Raw genomic sequence first — 13,541 nt, 5'->3', positions numbered from 1 at the left:
ATGTCTTAAATAAGTAATTGATATCTCCTAATGCCTAATTATGGTCTACCTATGTTCATTTTACATTCGAAAAATGTAATAACATTTCCGTTTTCTTTCTACAATGAATCTCCTAAGTCTGACTTAAATAATATAACTGCAGTCAAAATATTACAATTTAAAATAAAGAGGAAAAAGATACTAAAAGGGACATTCAAACTCATTAGTTAAATCAACTGACAACACAAATGTAAGAAAATAAAATAGAAAAAAGACAAACAACATTATACAATATACACAAAAAAAAATAGACACGAACCCTCACCAATATCGAATTGATTGCAGGTGTCTTGTAAGTAGTTACATGCCAGTAAGCTCTCCTGCATTTAAGCCGCCTATAGATCCCTCTGCTATTTCTTTAGCAGGAATATCATACATATGTCTTGTAATAGCAGTAATGAGGTGATACCATGTGTTCTATAAGTAACTACCTACCAGTGAGCTCTAGTATTTAAGCCACATATTGATCCCTCTGCTATCTCTTGGGGAGTAATATCACACAAGTCTTGTAATATCAGTTATGAGGTGATACCATGTGTTCTATAAGTAACTACCTATCAGTGAGCTCTCTAGTATTTAAACCACATATTGATCCTTTAATATCTCTTTGGGAGGAATATCATGCACGTCTTGTAATAGCAGTATATGGTTGATATCATATGCTACTAGTATATAAGTAATAATAACCTACCATTAAGTTCTCCAGTATGTAAGCCGCCTATTGACCCCTCTGCTATCTCTTCAGCAGGAATATCATACATGTGTTGTAAACGAAGTATAGGGGTGATATCATGTGTTCTATAAGTAATAACCTACCATTTAGTTCTCCAGTATTTAAGCCGCCTATAGATCCCTCTGCTATCTGTTTAGCAGGAATATCATACATGTCTTGTAATCGTAGTATAGCTTGAACGGATCCAGTAAGATCTTCTTCATCTGGCAATTTTATCCGCAATCTATCTAGCTGAGTATTAAATTCTGTTGTAACTGAAAATCAATAGAAAAATAACAGTATGAGGTATATCTGCAAATGAAACAACTTTCCAACTGAGATGATGCATACATAAGGTTAGCAACTTCTAGTTACCGTACGGCCTTCAATATTGAGCAAAATACTTCTTTTGTGAAGAAAAATGTTAGACGCGGACATAATGAATATCTAGAACAATTGAGAAAGACGAAACGTTCATGGCATTCACAAGGATTTTGGTGGGGTTTACAGAGTAGAAATAACTGAAAAACGTGCAGTATAGAGGGCAAGTAAAAAAGGCAAAATAAAAGGAAAGAAAAATAATGGGCAAAAAGAAAAACAAAAAAAATAATGGGTAAAAAAAATACAAAAAAAGAAATAATGCCAAAAGAAAATTCAAATTAAAAAGTGAGAAACACCATCACAACCATCGTTTATGTCTTTTTATATAATGCTCATATTTATCCCCCTAAAAATAAAAGTACAGTAAAACAATTTAAGATGAATCTCTAGGGACCGAATAGTTCCGATTAGACAGGTGTTGGAATACATGGTATATATATAGAGAAACTAAATAAAAAAAAGTATCAACTATGAAAAAAGAATTAAATACACAAAATTGTCAATCAAATTTCTTCATATTTTTTAACATGCCTTTGAGCATACAGTTCAAGATTAAATAGCTATCGATCGTCATTGCTCATTCATATTCATGGGCCGCCAGTTGGTCCATCTATGTAATGCGTTTATATATAAGAAATATTCTAATAATGTCTTGTTTCCTAACGTCATATGTTTGCTATTGTGAATGTCATTAGTTGTACATTTTTACAATCAATAAATTATAACCACATGGTATTCATTTAAAAATTGTAGACCGGCTTATTAAGATGCAAAATCTAATTTGAAGACAAAACAGTCGACCCTTTCATGTGCAGAAAGAAGGGAGGCAACTCGGTCCAAGCTTCGGTTCATAAATTTATTTGCTGACATCATTTCGTCTTTAAATGTATGTTGATTTTATCATCATTTCAGCAATGTCCTTTTATTTGGGATTTCAAAATACTGAACATATTACAAATTTAGATGGAATGATATACATGAAAATACATAAAGGAAAATATTTACAAAATTGAAATTAAAACCTTTTTCAGTCATCATGATTTAAATGTAGATATCATACATAAAAAACATACTATTTGATAAACTGTCATAATCCTGACTTGGTATAGGACACTTTAAGAAACAACGGTGGACTGAACCTGGTTTTATGGCTAGCAAAACATCTTGCCTACATGACAATATTGATAAATACCTTGTGTCTGTTTATGTTTTATTGACTCCTCAACGTTTTTTTCCCAATCAATTGTAAACTTTTTAACAAATAAAAATGCATTTATAGGATTTCCAAGGTAAGCATTTGGATTCTTTAAACCTTGCCGGCTGTGTTCGTCAAAGGAATCGGCTAATCTGAAATGAAACAGGAGTTCAAATACTAATTTTCTAAATTGAATGTTTAATGAGTTTTAAAACCGGTATACACGATAGAAGATTTCGAAGATGTTCAAAAAATCAAATGGAAGTCCTTTGATGTTTCATCTTATGAATGTTTGAGGTAAAATATTAGAACAATTAAATGTTTAGTAGTTGGAACCAAAATCTCCTTTGGCTTGATCATAATGTAGTTTTGTATCACAGGCACTTGTCTCAATTTTTCCCCGCTATATACCTTTATATATTAAGGTATATAGGAATTTTTTTTTTGAGACAAGTGCATGCCTGTGTTTTGTATCGGGATTTGTATGATCTCTATTCATCAATGAACAACTTTGTATACCCCCAGGAGTAGATTACCTTAGCCGTATTTGTCACAACTTTTTGGAATTTTCGGTCCTCAATGCTCTTCAACTTTGTATTTGTTTGGCTTTTTAACTGTTTTGATCTGAGCGTCTTATGTAGACGAAACGCGCGTCTGGCGTATTAAATTATAATCCTGGTACCTTTGATAACTATTTGTGTATGATGTGTTTCATTCCATTATCTTGATTAAAGTACTAATACGAAAGATGGATTAAAAGCAATATTAGAATTCACAGTCTCGTACGCTCGATATATTTGAATTGAAAAACAAAAGCACAAAACCTGCTACAATTACAAGTAAGCCATATATTTTTGTTGCAACATACATTATATGTATGAATTGTAGTTTAATACGGAAAATGTATGCATTAATATAATTTATCGTTGAAATAAAAGAAATGTGTGATTTATTCTTAAAAATGTACAAACATCTTAAGTATGCAATACTGGGTTTTATTTCGAAATGGCGATATAAGTGGATTATGTAACAGCTGGGGACAGTTTATAAGTAATCTCTATTAGAAGCAGACGACTAAAAAGATATTGTCCAATCAAAATTAGCATATAGAGGTATACTCATGCACGTGATGAGGGATTGTACACTCAAGGCAATCGTCTATCCCACCCAAGCAGTTGTTTGTCCATAAATTGTCCAATTACTCACTTACTAATAATAATTTCAACTATACTATTTTCTAGAATTGAGTGGTGAATGATTTTCAAATATTACAGCTACTCGTGGCTTTGGTATTTTAATTATGCAATGACCATTTGATACAACATATTTTTACTAAATTTATATGATTATAATAACATTATATGTATGTTTCATTATATATAGTACGTTTACGTTATTATGATTGGCTAACTGTACATCACGTATTATTCCTTATGCAATTGCATTACTCAATAAAACGTATCATTCATGATAGCACGAGATCACACAATAAATTGCACAGTTGAATCAAATAAAAAAAATGATGAAATTCGTGTTTTCATGATCTTAGCGTAAAACTGTAATTATAAGTACGCGCTTCATACAAAATGTACTTCGGTCAACGCTTTTACACCCAAATGAAGTTACAAAAAGAAGCATTCAATTCTTCAATAACTTTTGTTGTTCTTTATAATAATCGGTTCTTATTGAATAATATTTTAATATCTTAACCTAAATAGAGCCAAGTGAGTTGTGGAGAACGTTGATGTGACAGTAACCTTCCAAATTAATTATGAAATTAAAAATTTAAAACAAATGCATCCTATAGACATTGCACGGTCTTTACAACATACAATGGTCAAACTCGAAATCACCACCGAGTACAGAAAAGAACTTCAACGACAAACATTAAAGATCTACAATCGTCACCAAGTTCTCACAAGAAAATCAAATTGAGAAGCATAATTGAACTTGTACAGTTAAACAAAGGCAACAGGATAAACATATCGTATTTCATATTTCAAAACTCTCACACGATCTATGCTCCAAACCAAATTTATCGATTATTATGTTAATATCTGAAATGCCTTTTGGCCGCTGTCATTTGCGATTAAAACTTGCTTTTTCCGGGTTATACACAGTTTTAAGTTGTCTTTTTCTTGTTTTTTTTATGGTTAGTGTTGAGTTGTAGAAAAGTGGGCTTGCATATATCTATTATATCAAATGATAACGAAACCAAGATCCACAACAATCGATATGACAACGCTAACTATTGTAATAACACCGCTAACTAAGTGGTAAGAAAATAGTAATGTGCAGGGTATTACAGTGTATTTAATGTTGCATTCGTTGCATGTACCTCAAACTTCAAACCCAGCTAGCGGTGACGTGTGGATAGATAATTCAGCATATTACTTCAACTATCAATCTATAATAATAGTAATATTATACAAATCCTTGCTATGACTATGTCGTATAACAAAATATAATGTAATATAATATCAATACTTTCATGGTGAACCTATCCACCGTATGCTAATGCTAATAAGATCTCATAACTGAAGTTGTCGATGAGTTTACAGAATAAAGAATAATGGGCGAAATGTACAGAAATAAAGGCAAAAAAATAAAGAATACAAAAATGGACCAAACAATAAAATGAAGAATACAAAAATAGATCAAACAATAAATGAAGAATACAAACTGAATGGACCAAACAATAAATGAAGAATACAAAAATAGACCAAACAATAAAATAAAAAATATAAAAATAGACCAAACAATAAAATTAAGAATTTAGAATAAAGGGGTGCTGAAATATAAACTATCTTCTTTTATATATAGAGAGAGAATAACAGGAACAATTTATAAAGAATAGAGAACTAGATGTTTGTATACAAAATGAGGCCCCTCATTGGGTTGTCCAAGTAATCACACTTTCGACAATATAATCACATACTGATTAAAGAAAAAAAAAACACTCCAAGATAATCCAATAATCATGAAATAGTTGTTGTGTTATTCAAATAATCACTATACAAACGGCCAAGTAATCAAAAGCTAAAAAAACTACAAATTTCAGAATGCAGAAATAAAGACCCCAAACCAGATCCCCAAACTATTAATATAATATAATGTTAAGATATTGATCGTTTTAATAATGATATGTGCACGTGGATATATTAATATGTCCCAAACGTTTGATCTACTTTTAAAATCAATTCAACATCATGGTTTATAGTGTTATATGTCAGAATGAATAAGTGATGAATCAGATTGCACCAAACTACATGCAATACAGAAGAAATTGAGAAAGCGAAAAAAGTCTTAAGTCAACAAATTCTCACTGTGTTGATGACCGATTGGTGATCTTTGGCTGTTTTCTGCTTTTTGGTCGGTTTGTTGTCTTTTCGACTCGTTCCGCTTTTCAATGCTTAATTTTCTTTGTTTGAAGAAATTTGCCACTTATACGTCTGTTTTATTCTATCGATTGAGTCTTTATCGTAAGTTTGTTCTATGCTGTTTCATTTGATTCGTGCCATGTGAAACAAAATATGTTGTTTTGCTTTAAGTCTTCTGTCCAGTTGACAACACTAAGCTAATACGGTTACGCCAGAATTAACTTTACATATTGTTTTTCGCAGTTTTTATTGCTTTATTTAGTTTGTCTAGCAAAAACAAATATGAAACCTGTAGCATGTGTAAGATGACAGGAAATTTTGTGATTATTGACAAATTACAGGTTTTTGTAATTATTAAAAAGTGTTCTAGTTCTTCATAGGCGCTTATCTATGATTTGATGTTAGGAAGAGAATAGGAATGGGCGCCTCCGTCCCCGTCTGAATACAGCCGTCACACGGTCGGTTGCACAAATGACAAAACACCCCTCTTCCTCCAGTCCCTCTGAGTTTGGCTTAATAAGCATATACTCCCTTGGTTAAACACTATCGACTATCATAGACTTTTACAGATAAAGGGCTCATGAATTATTTAGAAGGCTTATTTTGAGGCAAATTTAGCTGCAAATATAGATTTTTTTATAATAAAAAAAATGGGAATCGGCGGTTCCGTCCCCGTCTGAATTCACAATTGCTTAATCCTCTCAGTTTTGTTATTGAACTCAAATTAATTTCCTTTCACCTCACAGAAAAAGCCTGTTAAGTCATGAGTTGTTTCACTTTTTTTTCTATAAACACTGGGTTGTATACATGTAGAGCTAGCATCATTAATCTCGACAGATCATCATAGGTATATATATAAACACTGGGTTGTATACATGTAGAGCTAGCATCATTAATCTCGACAGATCATCATAGGTATATATATAAACACTGGGTTGTATACATGTAGAGCTAGCATCATTAATCTCGACAGATCATCATAGGTATACATATAAACACTGGGTTGTATACATGTAGAGCTAGCATCATTAATCTCGACAGATCATCATAGGTATATATATATAAACACTGGGTTGTATACATGTAGAGCTAGCATCATTAATCTCGACAGATCATCATAGGTATATATATAAACACTGGGTTGTATACATGTAGAGCTAGCATCATTAATCTCGACAGATCATCATAGGTATATATATAAACACTGGGTTGTATACATGTAGAGCTAGCATCATTAATCTTGACAGATCATCATAGGTGAATAAATATAGCGAGGGGAAGAAAAATAGAAACAAATTTCGAAACAGTTTAATGTGCTTGTTATATCACAATTATTCGTGTACGGTTAATTTATCAACAAATTATACACATATTTATACACGTTGAATGTTTCTATTTCAAACTAAATAACTAGTATATGTACATGTATTTCATTTAATGTTTGAAAGTCTCGTTAAACATTCAGATTTCTAGATTTTCATAAGATTGCCTTGTAGGGGTATATTTTTTTTTTTTTCTATTTTAGACTTTTTAAAACCTACACCATTAAGCCGTTGCACACATGAAAAAAATACCCCCTCCCCCCCCCCTTTTCCAGTCTTCCGAGTTTTGGCTTAATAAGCATATACTCACTTGGTTAAACACTATCGACTATAATAGACTTTTACAGATCAAGAAAATGTAGTGTTATACTATATTCAGAAGTACATCTTTTCCTATAAATCTTCTACCATCAATCAAAAAAGCGCACTGCTAATTGCATGCGCCCGTACATCCATTACAAGTTAAGTGTAGTCTGACTGACACTCACATGATATAACATAGACTAACATTTAGATATACATGTAAACTTTTTTATTTACATGATCCTCATTTCCTAGTCTTGTAATTAATTCATATAATAGGAATAGACTAACCACAACACAGAAATAACAATGTAGACAGAAATTCTGAATAAATGGAAATGGATGGGAAATTGAAAAAGCTCTTTGCGGGGTGAACTTTTCTGTAAAAATTCGTATGACAATCACAGTTTCATGTACTTTATAATGTTTGCTAAATTGCAACAAGAATCTAATGGGGGGGGGGAGTAGGGACTTCTACGTCCTCCCTGGATCCGGCACTGAAAGTGCAGTTGAGGGCAAGAATTTATAACAGCAGTTTCATCCTATACACAATTCTTAGCCTAATGAATTTTATGGTTCGTATTTATCATACAATTCAAAAACAAATTACAGAAAGTGCAGCTTCACCTTCTACCCCGACCCTATTGTCCCAACGAATTGTATCACAAATACTACATTAATAATAAAGAAAAATATAGTATATCATACTGACAATATGCGTCAAGCATTATTAGAGATAATTATAAAACAATTGCTGGTATGTCTTGTTTTGTCTTCTCTCTGTCACTATCACTAAACTCTTCCTGTGTATTGGTGGTTTACAGACAGTCGACACTTTATACACATGTATGTTTTAGAATTAATAAGATCTATTATACACATTTTTGTCGTCAATTGCGATTTGAATAAATAATTTCTTAGATATGAACAGATCATGAATATTAGTTTATGCTAATAGAATTAGATATTAGTTTTGCAACACCAGATGTGCATTTCAACAATAATACTCGAATCAGCTGACTCGAATCCTTAATATTTTTTAAAATCCTTTAACCTTACACAATCATTAAAGAGCTGATATCGGTAAAAAAAGAAGACATAATTTCAGATAAAATTGTCCCCATTAATCAACACAGTGCACTCTGTACTGCATGTACTCATATATCAACTGCAATGGTTACTGTTTGACTGACAATGAGGTGATGCATACTGAAACTTACAGATTGAGACCGGCATACAGATTTATAAGTAGTGACATTAAAGAAAGTATTTGAATTGATCTGATTTATTCAAGAGGGTATGGATGGTGGTTCTTAACTACCCAGTTATCGTTAACTTAAGGCCATTTTTCTCTGTTCTTTATAAATCTACAAAAAATGAATTTGTTTTCTCTATATTATTTACTTATATAGACCATTTTCTGAAGTATTGGTCTATAATTGTTCATTATTCTGTTGACCCCAAACATCATTCAAGGAACAACATGATTGATTAATTGATTAACGCCACTTTTTGCACTATTGTGCTATTTTGCGACGGTCAGTTATTATTTGTGGAGAAAGCAGGTTTGCACGGAGAGAAAAAAAACGACCTTCGGAAGGAAATCTGACAATCCTAGTCAATTAAGATTTGATTCGAGCGCACCTGGCACGTGCTGAATTCGATCTTAGATCAGTTGCAAAATGCTAGTAATAAAGTAGTTCGACTCCTTAGAACAAAAAATATATCACCGATGCCTCATATAAGCAACGAAGATCCTATTAAACATATTCCACGATTAACAAATAATGTGTTGCAATTTTTTTTAATTATTCTTTCTGTACTGTTTTCTTTTCAGTATACTTGCCTGTCTAATGTCTGCAGTCTTTCTTTTTCTTTGGTAATATATTCTCTGATTTTATCAGCCATATTTTGTTCTGCCTTTAAACCATGTTCCATAGTGGCAAGCGATGTAAATAGTTCACAACGTACATATGTGAATAGTATATAAAATAATGTAAAAAAGTACATTTCCATTTAGTATGCTTATCTAAGTATAGGTATAAAATATACAACTTTCCGTTTGTTATTTCGAATAGTCCAAGCGAATTATTGAATCAATGCACTTGAAATATCAACACTGTTTGTAGTATTACTATAAGCATAAACAAACTAATGAATTCGTTAGTTTCAGTTTAAACGGATAAACTGTCTTTTTTGTCACTTCATAATAAGCCACTTTTACACGTCCAAACTTTCTTTATATGAAAAAATAAATCTAATGCAACGTCACAAAACTTTTCCACTGATTGTCACGTAAACGCAATGTTTCAACTTTCAACAAATTGAACAAATCCGATTTGATTAAAGATTTAATGTATGAAAATTCGTAGAAAGTACGAGCGGTAAATCTAGAAAAGTCTTAATCAATATACAGATGTTACAAACAATATGCTGTTAGGTTTGTGAATATAACAATACACATTAATGTACATGTTAAGTTGCTACTAATTATTTTTACCTTTATTTTACCTGTAAACTGTTTACGTGTTGTTTTACATGCTGTAACCGGAGTAGTCATCATTTATCTTGTTAATTCCTAGTGGCGGATCCAGAAATTTTAATAAAGGGGGAGGGGAGACGTATTTACTGCATAAGAGGGGGCCACTCCAGTCATGCTTCAGTGATTCCATAAACAATCAACCAAATGTTTCTAAAAATGATGCGGAGGGGAGGGGTGTAGGCCTTTTGAACTTATTAACCTTCATATCAGGAAAGTATTCGTTTGTTGGTATAAATATTTATTCTGCGATTTTTTTTTAAATGAAAGAACAATTTTTAACACGAAAAAGTTGGCGAAACGTTTTCCCTGTTTGTCCAGTTTTAAACACCTGGAACTCTTCCGTCTTCGTTCCCATTTTGATCCACCTTTGCTAAACTCGTAAAATCTTCAATAGATAATTGAAAAAAGAAATAACTTTCAAATATGTTGCGGAGACAAACATTATGAAAACAAGAAAGTAAGGAACGCTATCATAACTAGTATGTTAGGAAAATTATGTGTACATGTTTTTATCTATTTTAATAGCTGCGTTGTAATATAAATCTAAGATAACTAAACTTAGGAGAAATCAAGAACAAGTGACATTGAAATATTAATAAAAAGTAATTCTTTATTGTCATATATGAAAAACATGATACTAGTGACAAATACAAATGATAAATAACAACGAAAAATAAACTGATGTAAATAAATATGTATATATAGCCTACAAGCAAAAATAAATAAGAGTTCCCTAGCCTGTTTATAAAAAAGAAGATATGGTATGATTACCAATGAGACAACTATCCACAAAAGCCCAAAATGATACAAACATTAACAACTATAGGTCACCGTACGGCCTTCAACAATGAGCAAAGCCCATACCGCAAGGCGCATAGTCAGCTATAAAAGGCCCCGATAAGACAATGTAAAACAATTCAAACTAGAAAACTAACGGCCTTATTTATATACCTGTATTTTCACTTGTTTTACATTTGAAGTTATAAACAATCATTATAAATCAATTTTCTCTGCGACTATATTTCTGCTAAACATTCTACCACTGGTAAAAAGAAGACACGTGACTGCATGTCTATTGTTAATCATCGTGCATTGATCCCTATCCGTCTTAAGATTTTTATTTGTGTCGTCATGTTGAACACATGTATTGATGCATATCCCATATATTTTTGTCATGTAAAAACACCGTTAGAACATTTTTTTTTTAAATGAATAGAATATATAGAGAGAGAAATTTTTAAAGTTACAGGTTTATTTTGCGTTCATTTATTATAAAATTTTACTAAGGGCAAATCAGTTATCTTTGGACGTTGTATGTGCTAAATAAAATTGAGACTGGACATGGGGAGTATGTCAAAGTGGCAACAATCTGACCAAAGAGCAGAAAACAGCCGAAGGCCACCAATTGGTCTTTGACGCAGCGAGAAAAATCCTGCAGCCGGAGGTGGTACTCAGGTGGCCCCTAAATACAATTGTGTACTAGTTCAGTGAAAATGGACTTTACACTAAACCCAAAAACATATATTAAATGCACTAAAAAAAAAATTAAAAACCACTGCGTACAAGACTAACAAAGGCCAGAGGCTCCTAACTTGGAGCAAGCGCAAAAATGCGGCGGGGTTAAATATACAAATTTACCTCGTACCCGTAGAGGTTTTGCGTCATACCATCATGAAATATATGAGAAGTACATAACCCGCATCAACAAATCGTTTTAGCATAAATGTGTTTATTTCAGATGCAAACTTTATTTTTTTCAAATGCCAAAAAGATTTATACATCATTTGTACAAGTGATTCTCTATGTCATGGTTTTGATGATGGATTGGTTAATAGTTGTTCTTACTGTGTAAAGTAGAAGATGAACTTTACAGAAAGAAGGTTTGTATTGCTCATACGCACCCCTTTTTTTTCAAAAAAAGAGAGGAAAATAACACCTTTTTTCAGCAATGTCAATACACTGTCAGCCAATTAGAAGACGAGTTCATCCAAAATTGAATTATTAAACCATAATCGTAATGATCTTGATGGTATAAAAAAGTGCTTCAACACCTGTGTCATTGGAGCATGATATGTACGGGCGCCGAATGGGACTCTTGTGGTTTTGTACAAAATTCAATTCTGTCATGACACAATCATTTTTGTCTTACAAAACTATGTGATACAAACTGACTTGTTTTATGAGAACTTCAATTTTGTGATTACAAAATTCATTTTTGTAAACAAAATTCGTTTTTGTGATGACAAACTTCAGTTTTGTAGACAAAATTCAGTTTTCGTCATGACAAAAGTCAATTTTGTCAAAAAGGTGTGCAAATATAAACTTATTTGCATAAAAAAAAATACTTTTGTTACCTGATATGGAAACTAAAACACAAGATTCAATGTTGTGAGACAAAATTCAATTTTGTCTCAAAAAATTGAATCTTGTGTTTTAATGGCCGTACAAAATTGAATGTCGAGTACAAAACCACAAGAGTCCCATTTGGCGCCCCCTAATATGCCCGTAGATTTGTCAACCATTAAATGTTCACTACTCAATGTCATATCAGGGTTAAATATAAAAAAAAACCCGAAAGAATCTTATTAGAATAGCTATAAACCAGTCACCAAACTTTCATGAAAATTGCTCAAAGCGTTTTGAGTTATAATTTGAAAATTGGAAATTTCCCCCTTTTTAAATATGAATAAAATCACATAATTCGGAAGAAAAAAATAATGGAAAGGGGCTGACGTCAACATATAGATATAAATAAGTCGCCAGAGTTTCGTGCAAATTGTTTAAAGCGTTTTTAAGTTATTGTCCAACATGTTGACGAAGGACAGGCGGTCAGGCGGACGGATAACGGTATACCATATTACAGTCCGTAAACGGGTATTTACAAATATAAAAAAGAAGATGTGGTATGATTGCCAATGAGACAACTATCCACAAAAGAGCAAAATGACACAGACATTAACAACTATAGGTCACCGTACGGCCTTCAACAATGAGCAAAGCCCATACCGCATAGTTAGCTAAGACGGTTTATTATTGATTTTATACACTTTATAAGACTAATAATAAACCATCTCTGAGCCTGTAACCATTCATAAGATGTTTTTTTTTTCTGTTGAAGCTTTCATGTTTAGTGCATGATGTTTCGGATGGCAAATACAAACCACAAACGAAGAGCTTGAATGCGCAAAATTCTATGTCTTACTTGACGTTTCAAACGTTGAAAAAAAGAACGCAAGAAGAAGGGAGTGAATTTATTTAATTTCTATCTTCAAGCGTCAATTAAGACAGAAAAACGGTGTACGCATATGTAAGTCCATACATCATGTAAGTATCATTTTTGTACTTAAACATGTTAAAAAAATGTTCCAAGTAAATATACTTTATGAACGTGTATTTTTTCTCGATCTAGGAAGTGAATGTGATTGGCCTATTGTCTGCATACTGAAACGGGTAATCATGCATATATGTAAGTAAATTGTAGGTAGTCATATATAAGTAATCGTATTGAGATGATAAAAAGCATAAGATTATACATTTGTATAGATAATATGTTTATCACAGTGTCAATAGATATGAACGCCTATTTGTAAGGATAACTAATGTATACGGTAAGTTAAAATAGTGTCCACATATTAACTTTGATAAGACCAAAGCCGGCTCCTCTTTT

The 13,541-nt window shown here is 32.1% G+C and overlaps 1 protein-coding gene across 1 annotated transcript in view; it reads right to left on the bottom strand.

The window, feature by feature from the left end:
- Nucleotides 1-9,813, bottom strand: part of LOC134680752 (prolyl 4-hydroxylase subunit alpha-1-like) — a 28,336-nt gene extending 18,523 nt beyond the window's left edge. The window contains exons 1-3 of the mRNA XM_063539971.1: nucleotides 9,179-9,813; nucleotides 2,325-2,479; nucleotides 856-1,026 (exon numbers count right to left, since the gene is read on the bottom strand). Of these exons, the coding sequence (XP_063396041.1) occupies nucleotides 856-1,026; nucleotides 2,325-2,479; nucleotides 9,179-9,348 (496 nt within the window). The 5' untranslated portion in view covers nucleotides 9,349-9,813. The remainder of the gene's footprint in view (nucleotides 1-855; nucleotides 1,027-2,324; nucleotides 2,480-9,178) is intronic.
- Nucleotides 9,814-13,541: the final 3,728 nt, after the last annotated feature.

This window comes from Mytilus trossulus, chromosome 8 (genome assembly GCF_036588685.1).
Source record: "Mytilus trossulus isolate FHL-02 chromosome 8, PNRI_Mtr1.1.1.hap1, whole genome shotgun sequence".
Taxonomy (NCBI): domain Eukaryota; kingdom Metazoa; phylum Mollusca; class Bivalvia; order Mytilida; family Mytilidae; genus Mytilus; species Mytilus trossulus.
Note: the sequence above shows the minus strand (reverse complement) of the source record. Positions and strands in the feature narration are given on the sequence as shown.